A 21,807-nucleotide genomic window follows, 5' to 3' on the forward strand; every position below is an offset into this window, starting at 1 on the left:
CCATATGTGTATGTGTGAGTGTATGTGTGTGTGTGTGCGTGTGTGCGTGCGTGCGTGCGTGTGAGCGAGCGTGCGTGCGTGCGTGCGTGCGTGCGTGGGTGCTTGTGTGTGTGTGTGTGTGTGTGTGTGCGTGTGTGTGTGTGTGTGTGTGTGTTCGGTATCACATTCTAAATTTAAACATGTATCTGCCGCCATGCCATTTTTGTATATTGTATATACCTAATTGGTAATATATTATGGTATGAGAGAATACCCGCTTTTAGGCTTGTTTGACTTGACCTGAAACTTGAGTAGACAATCCACCCGCTTCTATTTAAGATTTTCGACGTTTAAATTATGTTCAATAGGTATTGTTTTGAGCCAATTAAGCATTTAGACAGAAACGATTTAATAGTCATACCCAAGACGAGCGGTACATTCCGATGCAACTGTCTGTGTTTTGTCGGATTAGTTTTGTTTAAAGTAAGTTTTGTTATTTTTATTTGCGATCGAAATCTATTTAAAGTAAATATTAATTTTAGATGTAAACATTTACTACAAAATTTTAATTTCTTAATTTAATTTAATAAATCTTACGTAATATGCATCGTCACAATGTGATACATAGCAACAGGAGAAATCCATATCTATTAGGCAAGAGTGCGTTGTTGTTTTTTAAGTTTGTTCGCCATATAAGATATTCCTCATAAAACAACGGGACTTGACAGGGAAAATCATGGGGCCGCATTTACAAAACGTTTTTGACTGATTTGTTGTTGTTGTTGCATTCATTTGTTGTTGTGGAAATGATTACCCCGCCCGATATGTAAATGTGAAGTAATTATTAATAATTAAATTGAACAGCCTTAATGTTCGGCAAACACCATCATCAGTAGATAAAAGAATACCAACAACAAGCATTCAAGGAAGAGACCCCATTGTCATTAAGTGAAAAGTGAAGGCACGGCGTTCAGCGGCAACACACTATGTGTATGAAAAATTACAGAAACAAGCTCAGTAATCAAAAGGTTAAACATAAACCCCATTGAATGGCACAGGGTAAACGCCAAAGAAATACAACACAAAACAAACAATCACTTATCAGAATCAGGGAACAACAGCACAAAATTCCACAAACAACACAGTTCATATATATGCTATATAAAACAAAAACTAGGTGTGGTTATCAAGGATTGTTAGGTACCGCCTTGGATCGGTCAGTAAAATGCAAATTTACTGGGGCTTTAAACCTCACTCTTATCCCAACAATGCCGAATAAAGTAAAACCGTAAATGGTAAATGTTATCAGAGTATGCATTAACTTGAGGAAATGTATAATAAAACGAATAATAATAAACTAATAGGTAAACCCAAAGTACTTCTATGATTAGGGATCCCGACTCTATCTGCAGACAAAGGAACACAATTCAGAGTAACTTATGCAAATACTTTTCAAAGATATGATGCAGTTATTGTTTGAAACTATGAAAATCCCACACAGTCTCCCTTAGCAAATAAAAAAAGGTTTAAAACAGTGTGATCATAGAGTTTCATAATGAAAAGTATCATTGTACTAAAACTGTACACAGATTTGATGACGTTGATAGAAATTGAAACATTACATTAACACAAATATATAATGATACTAGTATTATTAGTATAATGGAAAGCTAGTGATACAATAGCCTTTCAGAAAAAAACAATCAATTAAGGTATGATCTAGGATAAAATGAGATATATGTATAATTAAGGTATACTCTATACGAAATTTTATACTTACGGTTAGTAGGTTCTTCACGATTATCCGCGACACTCACTAAATGTTTTCATATGCTGCGTTTATATGTGTACGATAGAGAACGTGACTTATTCAGTAAATTTATGTGACGTCGTTGACCTTTTGTTTGTTTGACATATGCAAATCAAGTCCCAGAATCTACCTAAAATAAGAATGGCATGATTTAAAATTCATAATTTTCAAAACTTTCATTTACGTTTCCCATCATTCATTATTATTTGTATATTAAACACCAAACAAGAGACTCAACATACAATATACAACAGTCTATCATCATTAGTAAATGTTAGTGTTATGCTAATCTGCCCGTCATAACTTTACATCGCGCATATCCTCGAAGTGTTTTGATTTAGAGTTATACACGTTAACACCAGCATGTTAAGTTTTGCTCCTGTGGATCTGTTGTGGTGAAGCTAAATTCAACAGAAGTATGTTATGGGGTCTTTACCTAGTCAAAATGATTGTAATATGAGGAAATATAATTTTTGTTATGTATGCTTTTGCAGTTATAATTACTGCATGCATTTGAGGACTTAAGACGGGTTGAAATCTTTTTAAACAGCAGTTCTCAAAACATCTCCCTTTTTAAGAATTTAATAAAAACATGGCACTGGACATGTCCCCAAAGGTTCCCATTTGCTCAATTCCATTGTGACTCATGAAATGTACATGGACCGAAATGACAGCTGGTGTGTCATTGACGTTAGATACCTTTGAGGCAGTTTCAAGATTATGACTATTCAAAGTGTGAGATTATAAGGTATAGTTTTTAGTCGTGTTCAGATGATGACCGATATTTTCAGATAAATAGTATCCTCTTAGCAGCAGTGAATAAGTAAATATGACGAAAATTTAAGTATAAATATGAGTTATGACCATGATCTTTGACTCTATGACCTCAAAGTCCAAATAAGTCGTCAACTTGTCACCCAAAACCTAAATAACAAGTTTGAGGGCCATGGGTGCAGGCATTGTGAAGTTACCACACAGACAAGCTTTTGCGTACAAGGTCAATTTGACCTTGTCCTTTGACCCGATGACCCCTAAAATAAAAAGGGTCATCTACATGTCAGGCCCGAACCCCAAGTCAAGTTTGAGGGTCAGGGGTCCAGGCATTGTTGAGATATCACTGGGAGAAGTTTGTTAACTTTTTCGCGTTAAAGGTCACTGTGACCTTGACCTTTGGCCCGATGACCCCAAAATCAATAGGAGTCACCTACTGGTCAGGCCCAACCTCCATATCATCTTGATGACCATAGATCCAGGAATTGTTGAGTTTGCCTCAAGGTTAATTTCACCTTGACCTTTGACCCCTTAAATTAATAGAGGTCAATTCCTGGTCAGGTCGAACCTCCAAGTCAATTTTAAGTGCCATGGGTGCAGGCATTGCCGAGTTATCACTCGGACAACCTTTAATCATTCATGTTCACTGTGACCTTCACCTTTCGCACGATGAACCCCAAAATAAATAGTGGCCATTTACTGGTCAGGCCCAACCTCCAAGCCACGTTTAAGGGTCATAGGTGCAAGCATTTTCCAGCTATCACTCTGACAACCTTTTACGATTTAAGGTCACTGTGACCTTGACATTTGTCCCGATGACCCCTAAAATCAATAGGGGTCATCTTCTAGTCAGGCCCAACCTTCATATTAAGTTTAATGACCATACGCTCAGGAATTGTTGAGTTATCACTCCGACTGATGGACCGACCGACCGAACAACTGACATGTACAAAGCAATATATCCCTCTTCTTCAATAAAAAGAAATCGGTCCTTTACTTTCAGTTTAGCCAATGAGGTAATCAAGCAAGTTTGGGTCAATCGGTTTTGTCTGTATTTGTTAAGGAAATTGTGCCAAAAATGTTAAAGCATCATAGGAAAGAACATGATACAAAATTTACAATGTCGCCATTAGTACATATTCAAATGTTTTAGTTTCAACATTCGATGCTTCAATGAGTTTGATTCTTTTTGTGAAATGTTGTATGTCGCTTAAGCTTAGCTCGAGTTATATGAAAGTTGAGCTAAAGCGAAATACAACATTTCACAAAAATCAAACTCATCGAAGCATCGAATGTTGAAACTACAACATTTAAATAATGGCGACATTGTAAATTTTGTATCGATCATATTTTCGGTAGACGGTTTCAAACAGCAGGATATGTATATACAACAGTTACGTTGCAGTGGATACTAATCGCTATTGCATCTTTATGATTTGAATTTTTAGAGGATCATTAAAAGTTTCTAATTGGTGAAAAATTGTTCTTCAGCCCGCAGAGTTCTCAGAAAGACTCATCCTGCCTGATTAATATGACATGTATATTTAAACTGATGGTAATGCTATTTTGATTATATACATTTCATATTTCTTGACTAGCAGAAATTCTTTATCATTTGATTAGCAAGCGCAGTCATTTAATTATTTGTCACATGACTTGAAATACCGAAATTCTCTGACGTGTTGCCGAACAAGTGTGGAATGTTGTGAAAAAGTTATATAAACTGATAAATTCAAACAATTTTTTCGCAATTATGTAAAATTAGTCAAATTAATCACTAAAGGCTTGATGAGGTTTGAAATGACACACAATTATTTTGGCCTTCTATTCATCTTTTGAAAAATGTCAAAATTATGAGTTTTTGACCATTAATTTGTGCTTTTGATTCCTTTTACATATTAATTCGGCAAACTTTGATGTACCAAAATAGAACACTACCGGCAAGTATAATGCTTCAAGCAAGCCTCTTCATTTGTCAAAAATAATAGATGTGTTACAGTGATTTTTTGGTGCAATTTACTGCCTTTTAAAGGCTGTTTCCCCTTGTGAAAAACTGTCCTTTTTTCTCAAAATTTTATATTTTTTTCCAAATTTGATAAATGCAGATTACGTTAATGAATAAGAAAGCAATAAATTTCTTGAAATATAAACAAAATCTTGACAAGACTTACTCTTCCACAGCATAATGAATGCATAAAAAAGTAAAAACATGTATATTTGCCATTATATTAGCTGTTTAGGCCTGATTTTGTATTTTTTCCAAAGTCGACTTTTTTCCCAATTTGCAAGGAACAGGCGCTAAAAGTAATTCCAAAAGTAATCACTGTGTTATACGGGATTTTTCTAGTCAAGGATTTGAAATATCAAAATTGTGAAAACATTTATCGACATACATTTATTTGGACTAGCCTCTGCAATAGCAGACTGGATGATCAACTAATTATTACCATTTGGCAAGCGTTAATGACTAATTCTGCTGCTGATCGGGGAGTTATAAAGATTTTTTGATCCCAGTGCTGACATTATCTACTTAAAATTAATTAAGTTAGATCTTAGTATGTATAACTGTATAGTCCCTGGTGTAGTCTTAAATAATATACCTGTTATACGGTATTTTTCTAATCCCTTACGGCTAAACAGTTTTTTTGCAAAACAGGGTGGTAAGTGCAAAGATATTTTGCAAAAAACAAGCATTATATGCATTAAAACACAGGTTTTACCTTTCCAGTAAAACGAAACTTTACTGACACAGACCACAAAATATATATATTCAATTTTATTTGTGCATAACTAGTACGTTAAATTGAAAAAAAGTAGATCATTCAATATTTATTGATGAAAAACACTGCCGATGAAAATTTAAACAAGATCAACCTTAACGTATTTAGATTTTCCTTCATGAGTTATAGCTTTTGTGTAAACCTATAATATTAAATGAATTTAAACGTTTATTAAATGTCTGACCTGTTACGTTATTGACAATATCTCAGATCGCAGAAATGCCATACACGAAGAATTAATTCCTAATTTTCGTGCATGCTGGGTTTCGATCGTAATCATTTAAGTGGCATTGTATTTAAATATATTCAATGATTAATCATTCTTTAATTAAAAATCACCAATTGTTCCATGATTTTCATTGACACACGAAAGGTTATCGGCTGGCTGATCTTTTTGCAGCTATCTAGTAATGGCATTTATTGTGTACAAAAGACAGATAGCGTTGAAACAAAGAATTAAAATCCCCTGAGGTTGTCTGTATATAAAATGAATATGATAAAAATACATAATGAATTCATTGCTCAATCATTTCAGTCGAGCATGAAAATAAATTACAAATAATTATTTTGCTAAGGAATATACGCGAATCGTTGGACCAAGTCAGAATGTTCAGTTGTACCAAGACTTATATGTATTATTTTTCAATAGCACGCCTTTCTTAATTAAATTTCAACAAAATAAATGGAAACTGAAATAGAAATAAGGTAGCATGAAATATAGTTACCGCTACTGCAACTGTTACTGTTACGGCTACAGCTACTTTTACTGCTATTTTCACTAATATTGCTACTGTAACTATAACGTCTACGGCAACTCCTACGGCTTCTGCAACTGCTACTGCTATGGCTACAGCAACTCCTACTGCTACTGCTTCTGCTACAGTATATGTAACGGCTACCCTTACTGATACTACTACTGTTGCAGCTTCGGCTACTCTTACTGCTACTGCTACGGCTATGGTTTCGGCTACTCTTACTGTTACTGCTATAAATACGGCTACACCTACTGCTACGGCTGCGGTTACCCATACTGCTACTGTAACGGTTACGGTCACAGCTACTCTTACTGATCCTGCTACTGCTACATTTACTGCTACAGCTACTCTTACTGCTACTGCTACGGCTACTCCTACTGCTACTGCTACGACTTCAGCTGCGCTAACAGCTCTGCTTCTGCTACTGTTACTGCTACGGCTTCGGCTACTCTTACTGCTTCTGTTACTGCTACTGTTACGGTTACTGCTACTCTTACTGCTACGGCTACGGCTACTGCTACTCTACCTACTACTGCAATTGTTACTGTTTTGACTACTTCTTGTGTTACGGCTACGGCTACTCTTACTGGTATTGCTACTTTTCGGCTACGGCAACTGTAAGGGCTTCTGTTACTGCTACGGTACGGCTACTACTACTATTATTTCAACTGCTGCTGCCACTGCCACAGCTACTGCTACGGCTTCAGCTAATCCAACTTCTACTGCTGCTGCAAAGGCTAGTTCTACTGCTATTATTCAATGAAACGTGAGGAAGATATTTTATTGGCAATTACAATCTGTCTTTTCCCTTTGTTAGCAGACAAACACGCTGATTGTTGAAATATATATTGAAGCTTGACCATTTTTATTTTCAGCATTTTGCATTTGTTCAGTCCGCTTTCTGGCCGATTATATTATATTAATTTTGATTTCAGCAACTAGGTTTCTTATATATTCGTTAAATATAATTTTGCATATTAGTAGAAACAAAAAAATATCTTGTGTCTGAAATCTGTGCAGTTTCACAAATAAGCCATTTGCCTAAATTGTACACGGTAAGCTTTGTTTCTTTGTAATGAAGTCTTACAGTTTCTCAAAGACACATTTAGCAATATGCGATATTGACAGCCTTGTACTCTTCACACAGTGTGGCGAAGTGGACTGACACATCACTGTAGTAGATCACATTAAATAAATTGGGGAATCCCTGCATTTAAAAAAGGAGATGCGTAAATGTTATAGATGTATTTAAGTTTAGTTTCAAGTTATTCATACAGTAAACAGTACTGCATACATACAATACTTTTATCATTATATAAATCTAATTTTTGAAGGTTTTTTTTCCGGAATCTTTATAGAGCTTCTTTTTCCTTTTCGACACATTTTTCCCAAGTCGGTTCTTCTGTTTGGCAGCAGTTTTATGCTCCAAAGGTTCAATTCATATTCATTTCAAGTTCTACTTTTCGTTAAAGTCAATCTCTTGCTTTTCATTTTATTTTCACTCTGTCTAGGTTTACACTTGATTGTTTGTCTTTGAACCTGTATTTCTGTTCGTGCGAATAAACTCCCTAGCATTGCTTTGCTTGTTAAATCAGTCACTAGATTTGTTCAATGAATAAGCTGTATGCTAGTATTGATAACTCTTCCATGGAATTTGTTATGTTTTTTCCAAGCTAGCTTTTGTTTAAAGAAACAAAAATTAAAAGTTGAATATATAATAGACATCAAGCAAGAGATTGACATTAATCATTAATAAGCAACATCTACGAAATAGTCTTGAAATTCTTAGTGGATGACTAAAGACAGATTGTCTTGAATTCAACTTCCCAAACAAGCCAATTTTCAACTGTCATTTATTTTACATTTTGTAGCATACAGTACCTGGCGATAAACGGAAATCTTTGGAACGATACATGTATGTTTAAGTCTTTACTTGGAACCAATTTAAACAATTTTTGAATTTGCAAGAGTATACCACTCGTTTATGAATATAATGAATTATATAGAATAAATGACCATATAAAATATAGCCAATTCCACCAATTTTTTTTTTTTTAAAAATAATTTCACGAAAAAAGTACGAAGGAAAATATTTTTTAAATCAATAATAGTTGGGTTGCTATATTTAACCTCTATTTTATTAAAATATACTCTATGTCAACGGTTGTAGCCGTAGAAGTAACAGTAGCAGTAGCATACGCAGAGTAATATTTCAGTTTAGTAGTATAACCACACGAATAAGCAATAACATTAACAGCAATTGCAATAACAGAAACAGTAGCCATAACAAAATCAGTAGCCGTCAGAGTAGGCGAAGAAGTATCAGATGCCAAAGCCGTAGCAGTCGCCGTTATTGTAGGCGTTGTAGTATCAGATGTCATAGCCATAGTAGAAGTAGCAGTAGCTATAAAAGTAGGCGTAGTAGTTTCATTACTCATAGCCGTAGAAGTAGCAGGATCCGTTACTGTTGGCGTAGTAGTATCAGTAGACATAGCCGTAGCAGTTGCAGTAGCCGTTATTGTAGGCGTAGAAGTATCAGTAACCACAGCCGTAGCAGTAGCAGTATCCGTCACTGAAGGCGTAGAAGTATCAGTAGCCATAGCCGTAGCTGGAGCAGGAGCAGTAGCCGTTATTGTAGGCGTTGTAGTATCAGTAGCCGTAGAAGTAGCAGAAGCCGTTATTGTAGGCGTAGTGGTATCAGTAGCCATATCTGTAGAAGTAGCAGTAGGCGTTTATGTAGGCGTAGTAGTATCAGTAGACATAGCCGTAGCAGTAGCCGTTATTGTAGGCGTAGAAGTATCAGTAGCCATAGCCGTAGCAGTAGCCGTTATTGTAGGCGTTGTAGTGTCAGTAGCCATAGCCGTAGAAGTAGCAGTAGGCGTTTATGTAGGCGTAGTAGTATCAGTAGCCGTAGCCGTAGCAGTAGCCGTTATTGTAGGCGTTGTAGTGTCAGTAGCCATAACCGTAGAAGTAGCAGTAGCCGTTATAGTAGGCGTTGTAGTATTAGTAGCCATAGCCGTAGAAGTAGCAGTAGCCGTTATAGTAGGCGTTGTAGTATCAGTAGACATATCCGTAGAAGTAGCAGTAGCCGTTATAGTAGGCGTTGTAGTATCAGTAGACATAGCCGTAGAAGTAGCAGTAGCCGTTATAGTAGGCGTTGTAGTATCAGTAGCCATAGCCGTAGAAGTAGCAGTAGCCGTTATAGTAGGCGTAGTAGTATTAGTAGCCATAGCCGTAGAAGTAGCAGTAGCCGTTATAGTAGGCGTAGTAGTATTAGTAGCCATAGCCGTAGAAGTAGCAGTAGCCGTTATAGTAGGCGTTGTAGTATCAGTAGACATAGCCGTAGCAGGAGTAGTAGAAGTTATTGTAGGCGTTGTAGTTTCAGTAGACATAGCCGTATCAACAGCAGTAGCCGTTATACTAGGCGTAGTAGTATTAGTAGCCATAGCCGAAGAAGTAGCAGTAGCCGTTAACGTAGGCGTAGCAGTATCAGTAGCCATAGCCGTAGCAGTAGCAGTAGCCGTTTTTGTAGGCGTTGTAGTGCCAGTAGCCATAGCTTTAAAAAAGCAGTAGCCTTTATTGTAGGCGTAGTAGTATCAGTAGCCATGGCCCTAGAAGTAGCAGTAGCCATTAATGTAGGCGTAAAAGTGCCAGTTGCCACTGCCGTAGCAGTAGCAGTAGCCGTAATTGTGGGCATGTGTGCCATAGTTTCTTCAATTGCTTCTCAGCAACTGCATTCACTTGTGGATGGCAGTGACCCATGCTGACGGTGACAATGCCCCCGATGAGGTCAAGGTAGCGTCGCCCCGTGTGATCGAACAACCACTGCATGTAGCCCTGGTGGATCATCAGTGGAGACCGGTATGCTGCTACTGCTAGGTATTGTAGTGTCAGTAGCCATAGCCGTAGCAGTAGCCGTTTTAGAGAGCGTTGAAGTGTCAGTAGGCATAGCCGTAGAAGAAGCAGTAGCCGTTAATGTAGGCGTAGTTCTATCAGTATCCATAGCCGTAGCAGTAGCAGTAGCCGTGATTGTAGGCGTTGTAGTGTCAGTTGACATAGCCGTAGCAGTAGCAGTAGCCATTATTGTAGGCGTTGTAGTGTCAGTAGTAATAGCCGTAGAAATAGCAGTAGCAGTTATTGTAGGCGTTGTAGTATCAGTAGCCATATCCGCAGAAGTAGCAGTAGCCGTCAATGAAGGCTTAGCAGTATCAGAAGCCAAAACCGTAGCAGTAGCCGTTACTCTAGGCGCTGTAGTGTCAGTAGCCATAGCCATAGAAGTAGCAGTAGCCGTTATAGTAGGCGTAGTAGTATCAGAAGCCTTAGCCGTAGCAATAGCAGTTACTGTTATTGCAGGCGTAGAAGTGTCAATAGCCATAGCCGTAGAATTTGCAGTAGCCGTAATAGTAGGCGTAGTAGTATGAGTAGCCATAGCCGTAGAAGTAGCAGTAGCCGTTAATGTAGGCGTAGTAGTATAAGTAGCCATAGCCGTAGAAGTAGCAGAAGCCGTTACTGTAGGGGTAGAACTATCAGTAGCCATAGCCGTAGCAGTAGCCGTTAATGTAGGTGTAGAATTATCAGTAGCCATAGCCGTAGCAATAGCCGTTATTGTTGGCGTTGTAGTGTCAGTAGCCATAGCCGTAGAAGTAGCAGTAGCCGTTATAGTAGGCGTAGTAGTATCAGAAGCCTTAGCCGTAGCAGAAGCAGTAGCCGTTATAGTAGGCGTAGTAGTATCAGAAGCCTTAGCCGTAGCAGTAGCAGTAGCCGTTATAGTAGGCGTAGTAGTATCAGAAGCCTTAGCCGTAGCAGTAGCAGTTACTGTTATTACAGTCGTTGAAGTGTCAATAGCCATAGCCGTAGAATTTGCAGTAGCCGTTAATGTAGGCGTAGTAGTATAAGTAGCCATAGCCGTAGAAGTAGCAGAAGCCGTTAATATGTAGGGGTAGAACTATCAGTAGCCATAGCCGTAGCAGTAGCAGTAGCCGTTAATATAGGTGTAGAAGTATCAGTAGCCATAGCCGTAGCAGTAGCCGTTATTGTTGGCGTTGTAGTGTCAGTAGCCATAGCCGTAGCAGTAGCAGGAGCTGATATTGTAGGGGTTGAAAGATCCGTAGCCGTAGCCGTAACAGTAACCGTTATCGTAGACCCTGTAGTATCAGTAGCCATAGCCGTAGCAGTAACCGTTATTGTAGGCCCTGTAGTATCAGTAGCCATAGCCGTAGTCAGTATCAGTATTCGTTTTTGTAGGCGTAAAACTGTCAGCTACCCTATAGCCGTAGCAGTAGTAGTAGCCGTTATTTTAGACGTTGACATGTCAGTAGCCATAGCCGTAGCAGTAGCAGAAGCCGTTATAGTAGGCGTAAAAGTATTAGTAGCCATAGCCGTAAAAGTAACAGTAGACGTTAATGTAGACGTAGTAGTATCAGTAGCTATAGCCGTAGCAGTAGCCGTTATTGTAGGCGTTGTAGTGTCAGTAGCCATAGCCGTAGCAGTAACAGTAGCCGTTATAGTAGGCGTAGTAGTATCAGTAGCCATAGCCGTAGCAGTAACAGTAGCCGTTATAGTAGGCGTAGTAGTATCAGTAGCCATAGCCGTAGCAGTAACAGTAGCCGTTATAGTAGGCGTAGTAGTATCAGTAGCCATAGCCGTAGCAGTAACAGTAGCCGTTATAGTAGGCGTAGTAGTATCAGTAGCCATAGCCGTAGCAGTAACAGTAGCCGTTATAGTAGGCGTAGTAGTATCAGTAGCCGTAGCCGTAGCAGTAGCCGTTATTGTAGGCGTTGTAGTGTCAGTAGCCATAGCCGTAGCAGTAACAGTAGCCGTTATAGTAGGCGTAGTAGTATCAGTAGCCATAGCCGTAGCAGTAGCCGTTTTAGTAGGCTTAGTAGTATCAATAGCTATACTAGTAGCAATAACCGTTATTTTAGGCGTTGTTATGTAAGTAGCCATAGCCGTAGCAGTATCAGTAGCCGTTAATGTAGGCGTAAAAGGATCAGCTTCCCTATATCCGTAGCAGTAGCTGTAGCCGTTATAGTAGGCGTAGTCGTATGAGTAACCATAGCCGTAGCAGTAGTAGAAGCCATTAATGTAGGCGTAGCAGTATCAGTAGCCATAGCCGTAGCAGTAGCCGTTATAGTAGGCATAGTCGTATGAGTAACCATAACCGTAGCAGTAGCAGTAGCAGTAGCCATTAATGTAGGCGTAGTAGTATCAGTCTATCTATTTATATATCCGTCCGTCCGTCCGTCCATCCATCCATCTATCTACCCATACATCTACCCATCCATCTACCCATCCATCCATCTACCCATCCATCTCACTTATAGTGATACGCGGTCCTCAAATTCGAGTTGTCAATTGAATTTCCATTTTCAGTTATTCAATTGTTATTTATTTCATTGTTCAGGGGAAAAATCCTCTCCCCCTATCAGTAGCAGTAACAGTAGCCGTAGCAAATCTAATTTAAAATATGGACAATGTTTTTTGTTGCTTTATTCAATTAGACATATTTCTTCAAATCATAAAATATCACGTAGTTATGAAGAAATGTAGAACTGTAAGAAAATCTTGTCTTTACAGTTGATGAAACAAACACTAGTAAAAACTTAATTAAAACGCATTTGGTATGTATTTTTATGTTTTAGAAACACATTTGATGGCCATTAAGGTCACCACATTTGGGACACAATCAGAAGCTGGAATAGAAAACATGCACTGGCCAGAAATCTAGTCGAATCGATGCAAGACTTTTGAAGGCACAATACAACTGAGAATCTACTCGTTCAATATGGTCTTAAGAAAACGTGAAAAAAAATCAAAGTATGAAAAAAAGCCGCTTACAATATTACAATGGAATGAATATTGCAACGATTGGATACTCAATGTGTTAGTATTCTTGCTCAATTTACAACAAGTAATACTGAATAGTGTGGTAAGTTATTTTATATCAAGTAGATGTGAAGTGGTTATCCATTAATACTCTTATTATTCTATAATGTATTAATGTTCATGACTTTGTATATGTACTATCGTTTGCAGCTTTTTCCTGTTCTTAGAGTTTGGGCTATCATAAAGAACACTGGTGGCGGTGATGAACTCAAATCGGTAAGAACATATTATATTTTATTTGATACTGCAATAGTAAATGCTTTGTTTCGTATTAACTCACTCTAATGGAGATGCATAAAAATGATAAATATTATAGATGAATTTACTCTTTTACAATACTACAACATCATTCTTACTGATATGGATATGATGTGTTTGTATGCACATGTCTTTTTGTAATTTAATAATGTGAAGAACATTGTTTTATTTAGAAGTTTGCTGTAAATGAGAATATAACAAGGGATGATAAAAACAACACTGTTGAAAGCATCGTTTGGGAAATACCTGGCAAACAGTTTCCAACATATTTTTACACCTATGAGGATATTTTAGAACTTATTCATTCCATCCGAGGGCAGTATGACGATCTTCACAAGTCCACTGAAAAGCTGGACATTTTATGTAGCCAAATTGAAGGCATGGCTGCCACAGTGAACGTAGTTTTTCTGTCGAAGAACACAAAGACGGAAGACTGCGTTTTGGAAACTGTTCGAAAACATTTGAAATCGGAAAACAATAAACTAAAGTTGCATTTGAAGAACTTAAAGGGAGAATACAAAACGGACGCGTTTGTTATTATAACAACGTGCAACGAAGATATCATACCTTATTGTACCAAAGCAGGTTCCCATACTCTTTTCTTAACCGACCACTCTTCCGGAGACACATATGGAAGGAGCCAGGTTACGCTGCAACACACATCTGTGGCAAACCTTCTCGACAAAGTTGACGATTTCCTGGAAAATGATTTCTTAGATATATTCGCCAAATTAATTCACGACTACATAGATGACTGTGGAGGTATAGAGCATAAGTGATTGTTTCATTGTAAGATATCAATAGATTTGACCGAGTGAGTACCTCGAGTACAATATTTAATTTTGGTGATCTCGAGCTGAAATATATTGCAATCTTACACTGGAAGAAAACTTTTTTTCTTCTGATTTAGTTTAAACATATTTATTTTTCAACGATTGTGATGCAACATTATAATAATCACTCACGTTGGCACGATTTTACGCGAGAGAGTGGTGTTGTGGGGGAAAACCGGAGAACCCGGAGGAAACCCACTTGTCCGGCTTGGTGACCACATACCAAACTCACATGCGCCTAAGCCGGGAATCGAACCTGGGTCGACTAGGTGAGAAGCGAGTGCGCTAATTCTTATTTCATGCTTATACTTTATCAAAATATTTCATAGGAAAATCGTGCCAAAAAAAAAGCAAAATGACATAATACCGGAAATGACATCCCAGTACTGTGTACGATTACGTTCTTTGTCTTTAAAATGGAACTGTTTAAACGGGCTAAAATGAACTTGTTTGCAGCTAACTCCGTGTTTTAAACGTATAGTATAAAATGATATCATTTGCCGTTATTTTTTAATAATCAGCCTAAGAACATAAAATCCCCCGCATATTTTACAAGAAGTTGCAGAACAATTAATGAAACGTATGTATTACATTCATGAATTGTATTACTTCTCTTAATTTAACAAGCATACTGTCACAATACGTTTTAGATGCGGAACGAACCAGAGAAACAATTAGAATTGCAAATGCAATCTACCAAAGAAGTGGATTACCGGCGAGCGAGCGTCCTAAATTTAAAATCGGGAAAATATCACAGGTAATCTCGTTTTTTTAGGCATGTATTGCAAATTTCAACAAAACTGAACTCCTTGTAAATAAATAATTCAAACCCAAAGCTAGGGTTAAGCTGTTAACGTTTGGCAACCTATATTATTCGTTTATAACTTTTCTTATGTATATATTCATTCATCGGAAATATATTAAGTTGGTAAAACGTTTTAACAATACAAAAATAATTGTAATGTCGAATTTAACTTCTATATTTACCTAAATGAACATTAAGTTTAAAATATGATATTAATGAAGTAGAATTAATGAAATGAATTGAATAATAAGAAGAATATTTTATTATATTATTTTATTTTTATTAACTACAAGCTAACAGCCCATGAGTTACATATAATATAAACATGTACAGTATATAAACATTTCCGATAGAACAACTTTCACAAATAAATCATGATGTATAAACAAAGAAAAATAATAACACATTTGCTTAAAAAACTGAAAAATAGAGTTACTGGAGAAAATTGTCTACTGCCTATACTGACGAATTTCAAAGCCCTTATAGAAAAAACAACATAGTTTCCTAATAGTAGTTACATTTTCGCTCGAAATAATGAATGCATAATCAATACAACACCTTAGGTAAAAGAAGAATATTTAGACGAAAAATGTTTGTTTCAGTGTAATATCGCAATATGTTTCACAGAGTAAGAATCGAAAACTTTACTTTATGATTGACGTAGTCATGTGTGAAATAATTACTTTTGGTGTTAACGAGGTAAATACGAGATTGCTATCTTACACTGAAAGTAGTTTTTCAGAAAAGCGCACCAAACGGTATGCAAACGTAACGTCATTTCAGAAATGACGTCGTTAAAATTGGGTCCTATATAATATAATAATGAAATGCATAATTTAATGTTTACATTTTACCGAAATAGAAATTGCGTAAACAACATGCTATAGACTTCGTAATGTAAATTTAGAAAATGGGACAATCTGTGTTAAGGTAGTAGATATAGACGAAAAATGTTTGTTTCAGTGTAAGATCGCAATATATTTCACCAAGACAGAAACAAAGGCTATATATTTCGTTTGGCATAATCACGAGTGAAATATTTTCTTTGTTGTTGACAAGGTAAATAGGATTGCTACATTGCACAGAAACAAATGATTAATTATCATATGCTTGAAAAAGGATATAAAATGACAGTTGATTGTAGTTTATTTTAGAAAGCGCGCCAAACGATATGCAAACGTACGTCATTTTTGAAAAGACGTCGTTAAAATTGTGATCCAGCTTTGTGCGTGCTGGCAACTGTTTTAAACAGTGATATATCATTTTTATTTCACTGAAAAATCTGTATTTCAGGTTTCGGTTCAAATAAAAGAAAGAATTGTAAAAATCGATCAGGTTATAGGTTGTGGTGAGGAGGGGGGTGTGTTAATTATCGATATCAAGCAGAAGGACTGTAATAATGATGAAACGGCGAAGAGATTGGTCGAAGAACTGTTAAAAATGCATGGAATAGTACGATACCGCATTTGTTCTCCTGAAATCGAGAAACATGCTAGAGTAGAAATTCAGTCTGGTGAAGCTTGCAGAATGAACAGCACATCTGGAACACTAGGGGCGTTTATGATAGAAGACTCAAGGGACCTGGAACACGGAGGGAACATTAATTTATCTGTAATCTGTGCTGGTCATGTTGTTGAAAATGACGACAACGCGTTTATACAGGCACAAAATAAAAATATCGGGAAGGTTTCATGCAAATATGACGGGACAGGTATGGATATTGCGAAAGTAAGAGTCGAGGATGACATTTTATCATTTGTTGATGTCCGTTTTCAAAACGAAGCTGATGAAACTTTGATAACTAAACTTTTTGAGAATGATCCATCATCGCTAGCAGGACGTTGCGTGTTTTTACGCGGTGCCTCTACACAATTAGGGCGCGGAAAAATATCTTCAAGCCGGTACATTTCAAGTGATAAATGCAGAATTTTGGAAATAGTGAAGAGGAGCGAGGACTCTATGTATGCGGAAAGGGGAGACAGTGGTGCCACAGTTCTGTTTTTAGAAAGAAAAGGAAAATATTTATTCGCAGTTGGTATGCACTTTCGACAATTACTGCGAGGTCATCAGCTTGTTTATCAAGCTCTGTTTTTAAAGGATGGCATAGATCACCTTATGTCTCATGGTGCATCTCCGCCTCTTCGATTGGCAAGTTCTTGTGAAGTGGTAATTATTTCCATATCTTTTTACACTGATTGGGACGATACATTCTATCTTTTATCTCCTGAATACTGAAATGAACAACCCACCTATCCTTTAATATGCCGAATATATATATATATATATATATATATATATATATATATATATATTCATATTATTATTTTTGTTCACAGGAGCCACATGTTCACTTTACCGAAGTCGCAGTTGTCGAAATCACGACTAAGTATATTCGCGGTGTGAAAGCATCTGTTGCTAATATCAAGGACGTACAAAACATTTGCACCAATGGAAAGGAGCTAGTATGTTTAACTGCTTATAAGTATAGTCCTTTACACAAACCATTTTAAGACTCTCTGCGCATGCTTGGGCCTAGGCCCAATTTTCACACATATATATGTGTATACATAATATGCAATCATTTATTAATTATAACAGCGAACTGAAAATAAAAATATTTTCAATAGCTCAATAACACCACGGACATATAAACTAACTAGTTTATAGGTCCGTGATTACACACAAGTCACCTTGTAATCCTCCTGTTATCTATAATGTCTAACAAAAAATCAAACCTATTTGATGGGGTGTGTGTGTGCGCGCGCGCGTGTGTGTGTGTGTGTGTGTGCGTGTGTTTGTGTGTGTGTGTGTTTTATATGTGAGAATATGCATGATATATACACCCAACAATTAGTAAAGAACGTATTCTGATATCTTTGCAATGTGTGTGTTGTATGGTAACCTTGTATGTTGCTCGTTTCAGAAGTGTTTGTTTGGCCTCATGAACATGAAATTGTGAAACCTCATTCCATAAATAAATGAGTCGGCAAATATCCTTAAATGAAATACAATCTTATGTTAAAGCGACACTTTAATAGCACCTTAAACAAAGGTGGAATTGTTTGGATATTCTTTACCTAATTGATCTTGTTTGATTGTTTATTTGTATTTGTTCATGTTCATAAAGGAACTTCTACCTTACAACTTGAAAACTGATGAAATCGTCGAAAAAGCGTTTGCATTCGTTCAACCATTATTTGCTGATGGACTGCATACGATAATAGTTATTGGTACAGATGTAATAGATAAAGCAACAGTTGTGACAAAGGTAAGTGCATTCAATATTTACTGTCTAAAGAGGCCCTTAAAATTGATAATAACATTATCAATATTGGATATTGATAATAATATTATTCATAAGTGGGCAATATTGAAGACTGTATATTAACGGATTCAGATTGAAATATTTATTGAAAAGTTGTAAATCATTGATGCTATCATACAGAATGAATACAAATTTGAAGTAAAATTATTGCAAAGTAAGTGGCAGAACAATATTGTTAATTTTATTTCGTCAATATTACTGTCAAATATTCTGAACGTGGATTGGCTGCTAAGAGCATGCTCTAATGCGTGAAATAAAATATTGTTCCAAGCATATCAAAATAGTCTACTCGAAGTGTAACAACAAACAAAGATTTGTAAAAGTATATAACATTGTTGCTTTCCTTCTTAGCTACACTATGAAATTAAATAATAGTTGCAAATATGATAAATTTATTCTGAAAAATGTTTCAATATGCACCACCCTAATAAATTGATCTAAAGACTTGAATATTGTTATATTTATACCCCGACAAACGAGGTTTGGAGGTATAAATCAGAGTCACCCTGTGGTCGGTCGGTTAAATTTGTCGGTTTGATGGTCCATTGCATTTGTTTCTTGTCCGGAGCATAACTTGAAAACTACTTAATGCAGTGTGCAAGAAGAACCAAATCTGTATTTCAGCTAATTACAGAGTAATTGACCTTTGTTCTTTTTGTTAGTATCAATATTGTTAAAATCTGCTCTAATGATGAATGGCTTATATGATGGATATTAAATGATTGGTTATTCAAGATAAAATTTATTAAACGAGCTTTCTCAAATTGATAAAACGCTCAAGACATATTCATGTTCATTTGCGCATATGTTGAAACGTAGCAAAAGGACAAAAAGGAACTCCGGGTTTAACTCCTGCTGTCGACGGAAACTTAATTTTCCCTTTTTTGTCTTTGTTAGATTTATATTTTTCCTTCCGAATTATAATTTTGTTAAAACTTAGAATCACTTTTAGACCATACAAGTAGTTGGGGTATTTAACTTGTGTGGAGGTGGTGTTCATATCCATCGATTTTGAGAAAATAGTGGTCTTGAACTTCATCTCAATTTTTCGTGTACCTGAGTTACGACCGCAGTTCCTATTGTTTAATTCTTGTTTTCAGTTAACCAATGAATTATTATAGTTTCAGAATGCTGCTAAGTATTCAGGAATGACACAGAGTGAAGCTATTGGGAACTCTTGCACACACAACAACACGCAAGCACACGTTCTGTTGAATGTAGACGGTAAATACTTGTTTACTTAGTTTTCACGGTAACGTAACTTTTTTTTCTTCTTGAAAAATAACTTATGTCATTATACTTTTACATTCAACCAGATCAGTGCTTTGTTTCACAATACGTATTATTGTAATCATCACATTGTTTTACAGTTTGTCATCTGTTTACGAATCATTTCAACCTTCTTAAATGGTTTACTTCAGATGGCAAAGTCTCCTTTTTCAAAACTCTTTCGAGTCAACATTCAACCAAAGTGGACTCGTTTGATGTCTACAACATCATCCGAAGTAAATGTTTGAAAAAACTTGAGAAAAAATATGACATTAGACAAAATGACAAGAGAGATGATGAAATAAAAAATGTTGTAGAACAGTTTGAAAGAAAACTGCTTACATTTAATGGAGATGCGGATATTCTTATCTCAGTGCTTGATTCTCGTAACGTTTGCTATAATGCAGAGCCAGTTGATGTTATGAAAGTCCCCAAAGCTGTTGTCTTTGGCATTCTTAGAAAGGTTTGCAAGGAAATTGAGGACACGGTCCTTGCTGCTTTTACAGCACATAAGTTTACTGGAAATGCTATATTCCATGTGTACGGTATGTTGACACTTTGTCCGAAACTGCACGAAATTCTGCGGAATACTCTCGGAGGCAATGTTACTAAATGCGTATGCGTTAAGGAACTACCAAAAAGAGTTTTACATAAGGCAGGAAAACGGTTAAAATGCAAATGCGCTTTTGGTCTTGAAGGAATTCGGAAACAATCTAATTATATTCCATGGAAGGACTTGGATTCCAAGTAAACAATTGAACATCTGTGTATTTAAAGGCGACTGTGATCGAAATCGTGTGTACATCTGTGTTAGTTAAACCATGGTTTGATTTATGGTTTGAATGTTATTTTACATATTCAATATCATGTATGACTTTGCAATAAATACTTTAATAATCGACAAAACGCCAGGTTCAGCGTATCATTTCAAGATATTAAGTTTTAGTTTATAATCGAATGGCGTTACATGTAGCTATTTGGATTGTGATTTTATCTATGGATTTTCTAGATATTATTATTTAAGGCATATTATTATTAATGTTGAACATGATTAAACAGTCTTTGTTATATGCCAGTTGATGATATAAAGTATAACAATCGTTAATTTATTTTTCGTTTTTCGTTGTATTATTTATTGTGTTAATAAAAAGCAAGCTAGTTGTTCACGTACGCTTAGACTTCTTTTACTGTTGGACTGATTCTGAAGTCCCATTTTGTACGCGGTATTCTAAGTTGTCATGGTGCATTCAGTTCGGAAAAGGGTCACAAATCTGTCAAAAACTATCTGTAATTATATAGGAATCCGATCACTATCGAAAATATGCCAAAATGTTCCATTTCAGACTTTAAAATCGCCATAATTGTTCGTGTGAAAGGGCTCAACATCCATTCAAACAACTTAACCCTTAATATTTAGGTCCTGGAGGAGTTGCGCCCCCTCTACGCCAAATCGTTGATGCTTTTGCTGACTCTCATGTGTATAGCGTATATCCTCGTTTACCCTAACTGCACTTAATATTTCGAAAATATTACTAAATGGTCGTGTTTTATGAAACTACCAACACGAACTCTACATCAGAAGAGATACCGTAGTGAAATAAGTAAATATGCACTTGTCCCATCGGTCTTCAAGAAATACTGAACAAGAAACCTATATTTCACCGAGGGAATCGGAATCATCGTGAGTTTTTTAAACAACCGTATTTTTTCAAAAATTACTTCAAAATACTTTAAATGTTTACAATGTTTTTTTCTATACTGTAAAGTTATTGTTTTTAAAATAAAAAATCACGTTGCATTAAAACACATGAAAATGGGATAATTACCGGATTCAACATATTTTGCATATGATTGCAAGAGACTTTACTTGATTTTGATTATAAATATCAATGTGACCATTCTCTTAGCTCATATAACATTAAACGGATTAATTGCGACAAAACAATTATGTTTCGCCCACTTTGAAGCGTGTGTGGTCTGTCTGTGGTGTTTGTACGTGTATATGTGATATTTGGACGTTTGTTTTTCTAGTTCAGTGTCGTTTGGGCCTTTGCCTTGTGCCTCTAAACATGAATGATTTTAAGGTTTAACTACTGGGCTTGTCCCTTTAGTTTTCATTGTATTATTTAATCATATGAATATCGTTGTGATTATGCCACAATGTACCATATTTTAATGTATGTTGGTTCTTTGGGTCATTAACATTTAGATGAAAAAATACAGAAACAAGTCCAGTAAAGTTTTAACAGAAGCCCCGTTTAAAAGGAACAGGGTCAACGCCAACGACATAGAACAAACACTCGTAAACCAGAAACATGAAACTACAACACAAAAAAT

At 36.3% G+C, this 21,807-nt stretch overlaps 1 protein-coding gene across 3 annotated transcripts; it reads left to right on the plus strand.

Moving 5' to 3' along the window:
* Positions 1 to 361: 361 nt before the first annotated feature.
* LOC128204277 (uncharacterized) lies at positions 362 to 20,636 on the plus strand. 3 transcript variants are annotated; one of them, XM_052905689.1, is made up of 12 exons: positions 363 to 462; positions 7,967 to 8,010; positions 9,824 to 9,956; positions 12,737 to 13,023; positions 13,131 to 13,196; positions 13,412 to 14,000; positions 14,722 to 14,828; positions 16,170 to 17,042; positions 17,213 to 17,338; positions 18,004 to 18,144; positions 19,323 to 19,425; positions 19,623 to 20,636. In XM_052905689.1, exons 4-12 carry the CDS (start codon positions 12,880 to 12,882, stop codon positions 20,219 to 20,221), a joined length of 2,748 nt encoding a protein of 915 aa, XP_052761649.1. In that variant the 5' UTR covers positions 363 to 462; positions 7,967 to 8,010; positions 9,824 to 9,956; positions 12,737 to 12,879; the 3' UTR covers positions 20,222 to 20,636. The 3 variants fall into 3 exon arrangements, with proteins under 3 accessions (XP_052761647.1, XP_052761649.1, XP_052761648.1); XM_052905687.1 differs by lacking the exon at positions 9,824 to 9,956 and having other exon boundaries at positions 362 to 462; XM_052905688.1 differs by lacking the exons at positions 7,967 to 8,010; positions 9,824 to 9,956 and having other exon boundaries at positions 381 to 462.
* The last annotated feature ends 1,171 nt before the right edge of the window (positions 20,637 to 21,807 follow it).

The sequence above is a fragment of the Mya arenaria genome, chromosome 10, assembly GCF_026914265.1.
Source record: "Mya arenaria isolate MELC-2E11 chromosome 10, ASM2691426v1".
Lineage (NCBI taxonomy): Eukaryota > Metazoa > Mollusca > Bivalvia > Myida > Myidae > Mya > Mya arenaria.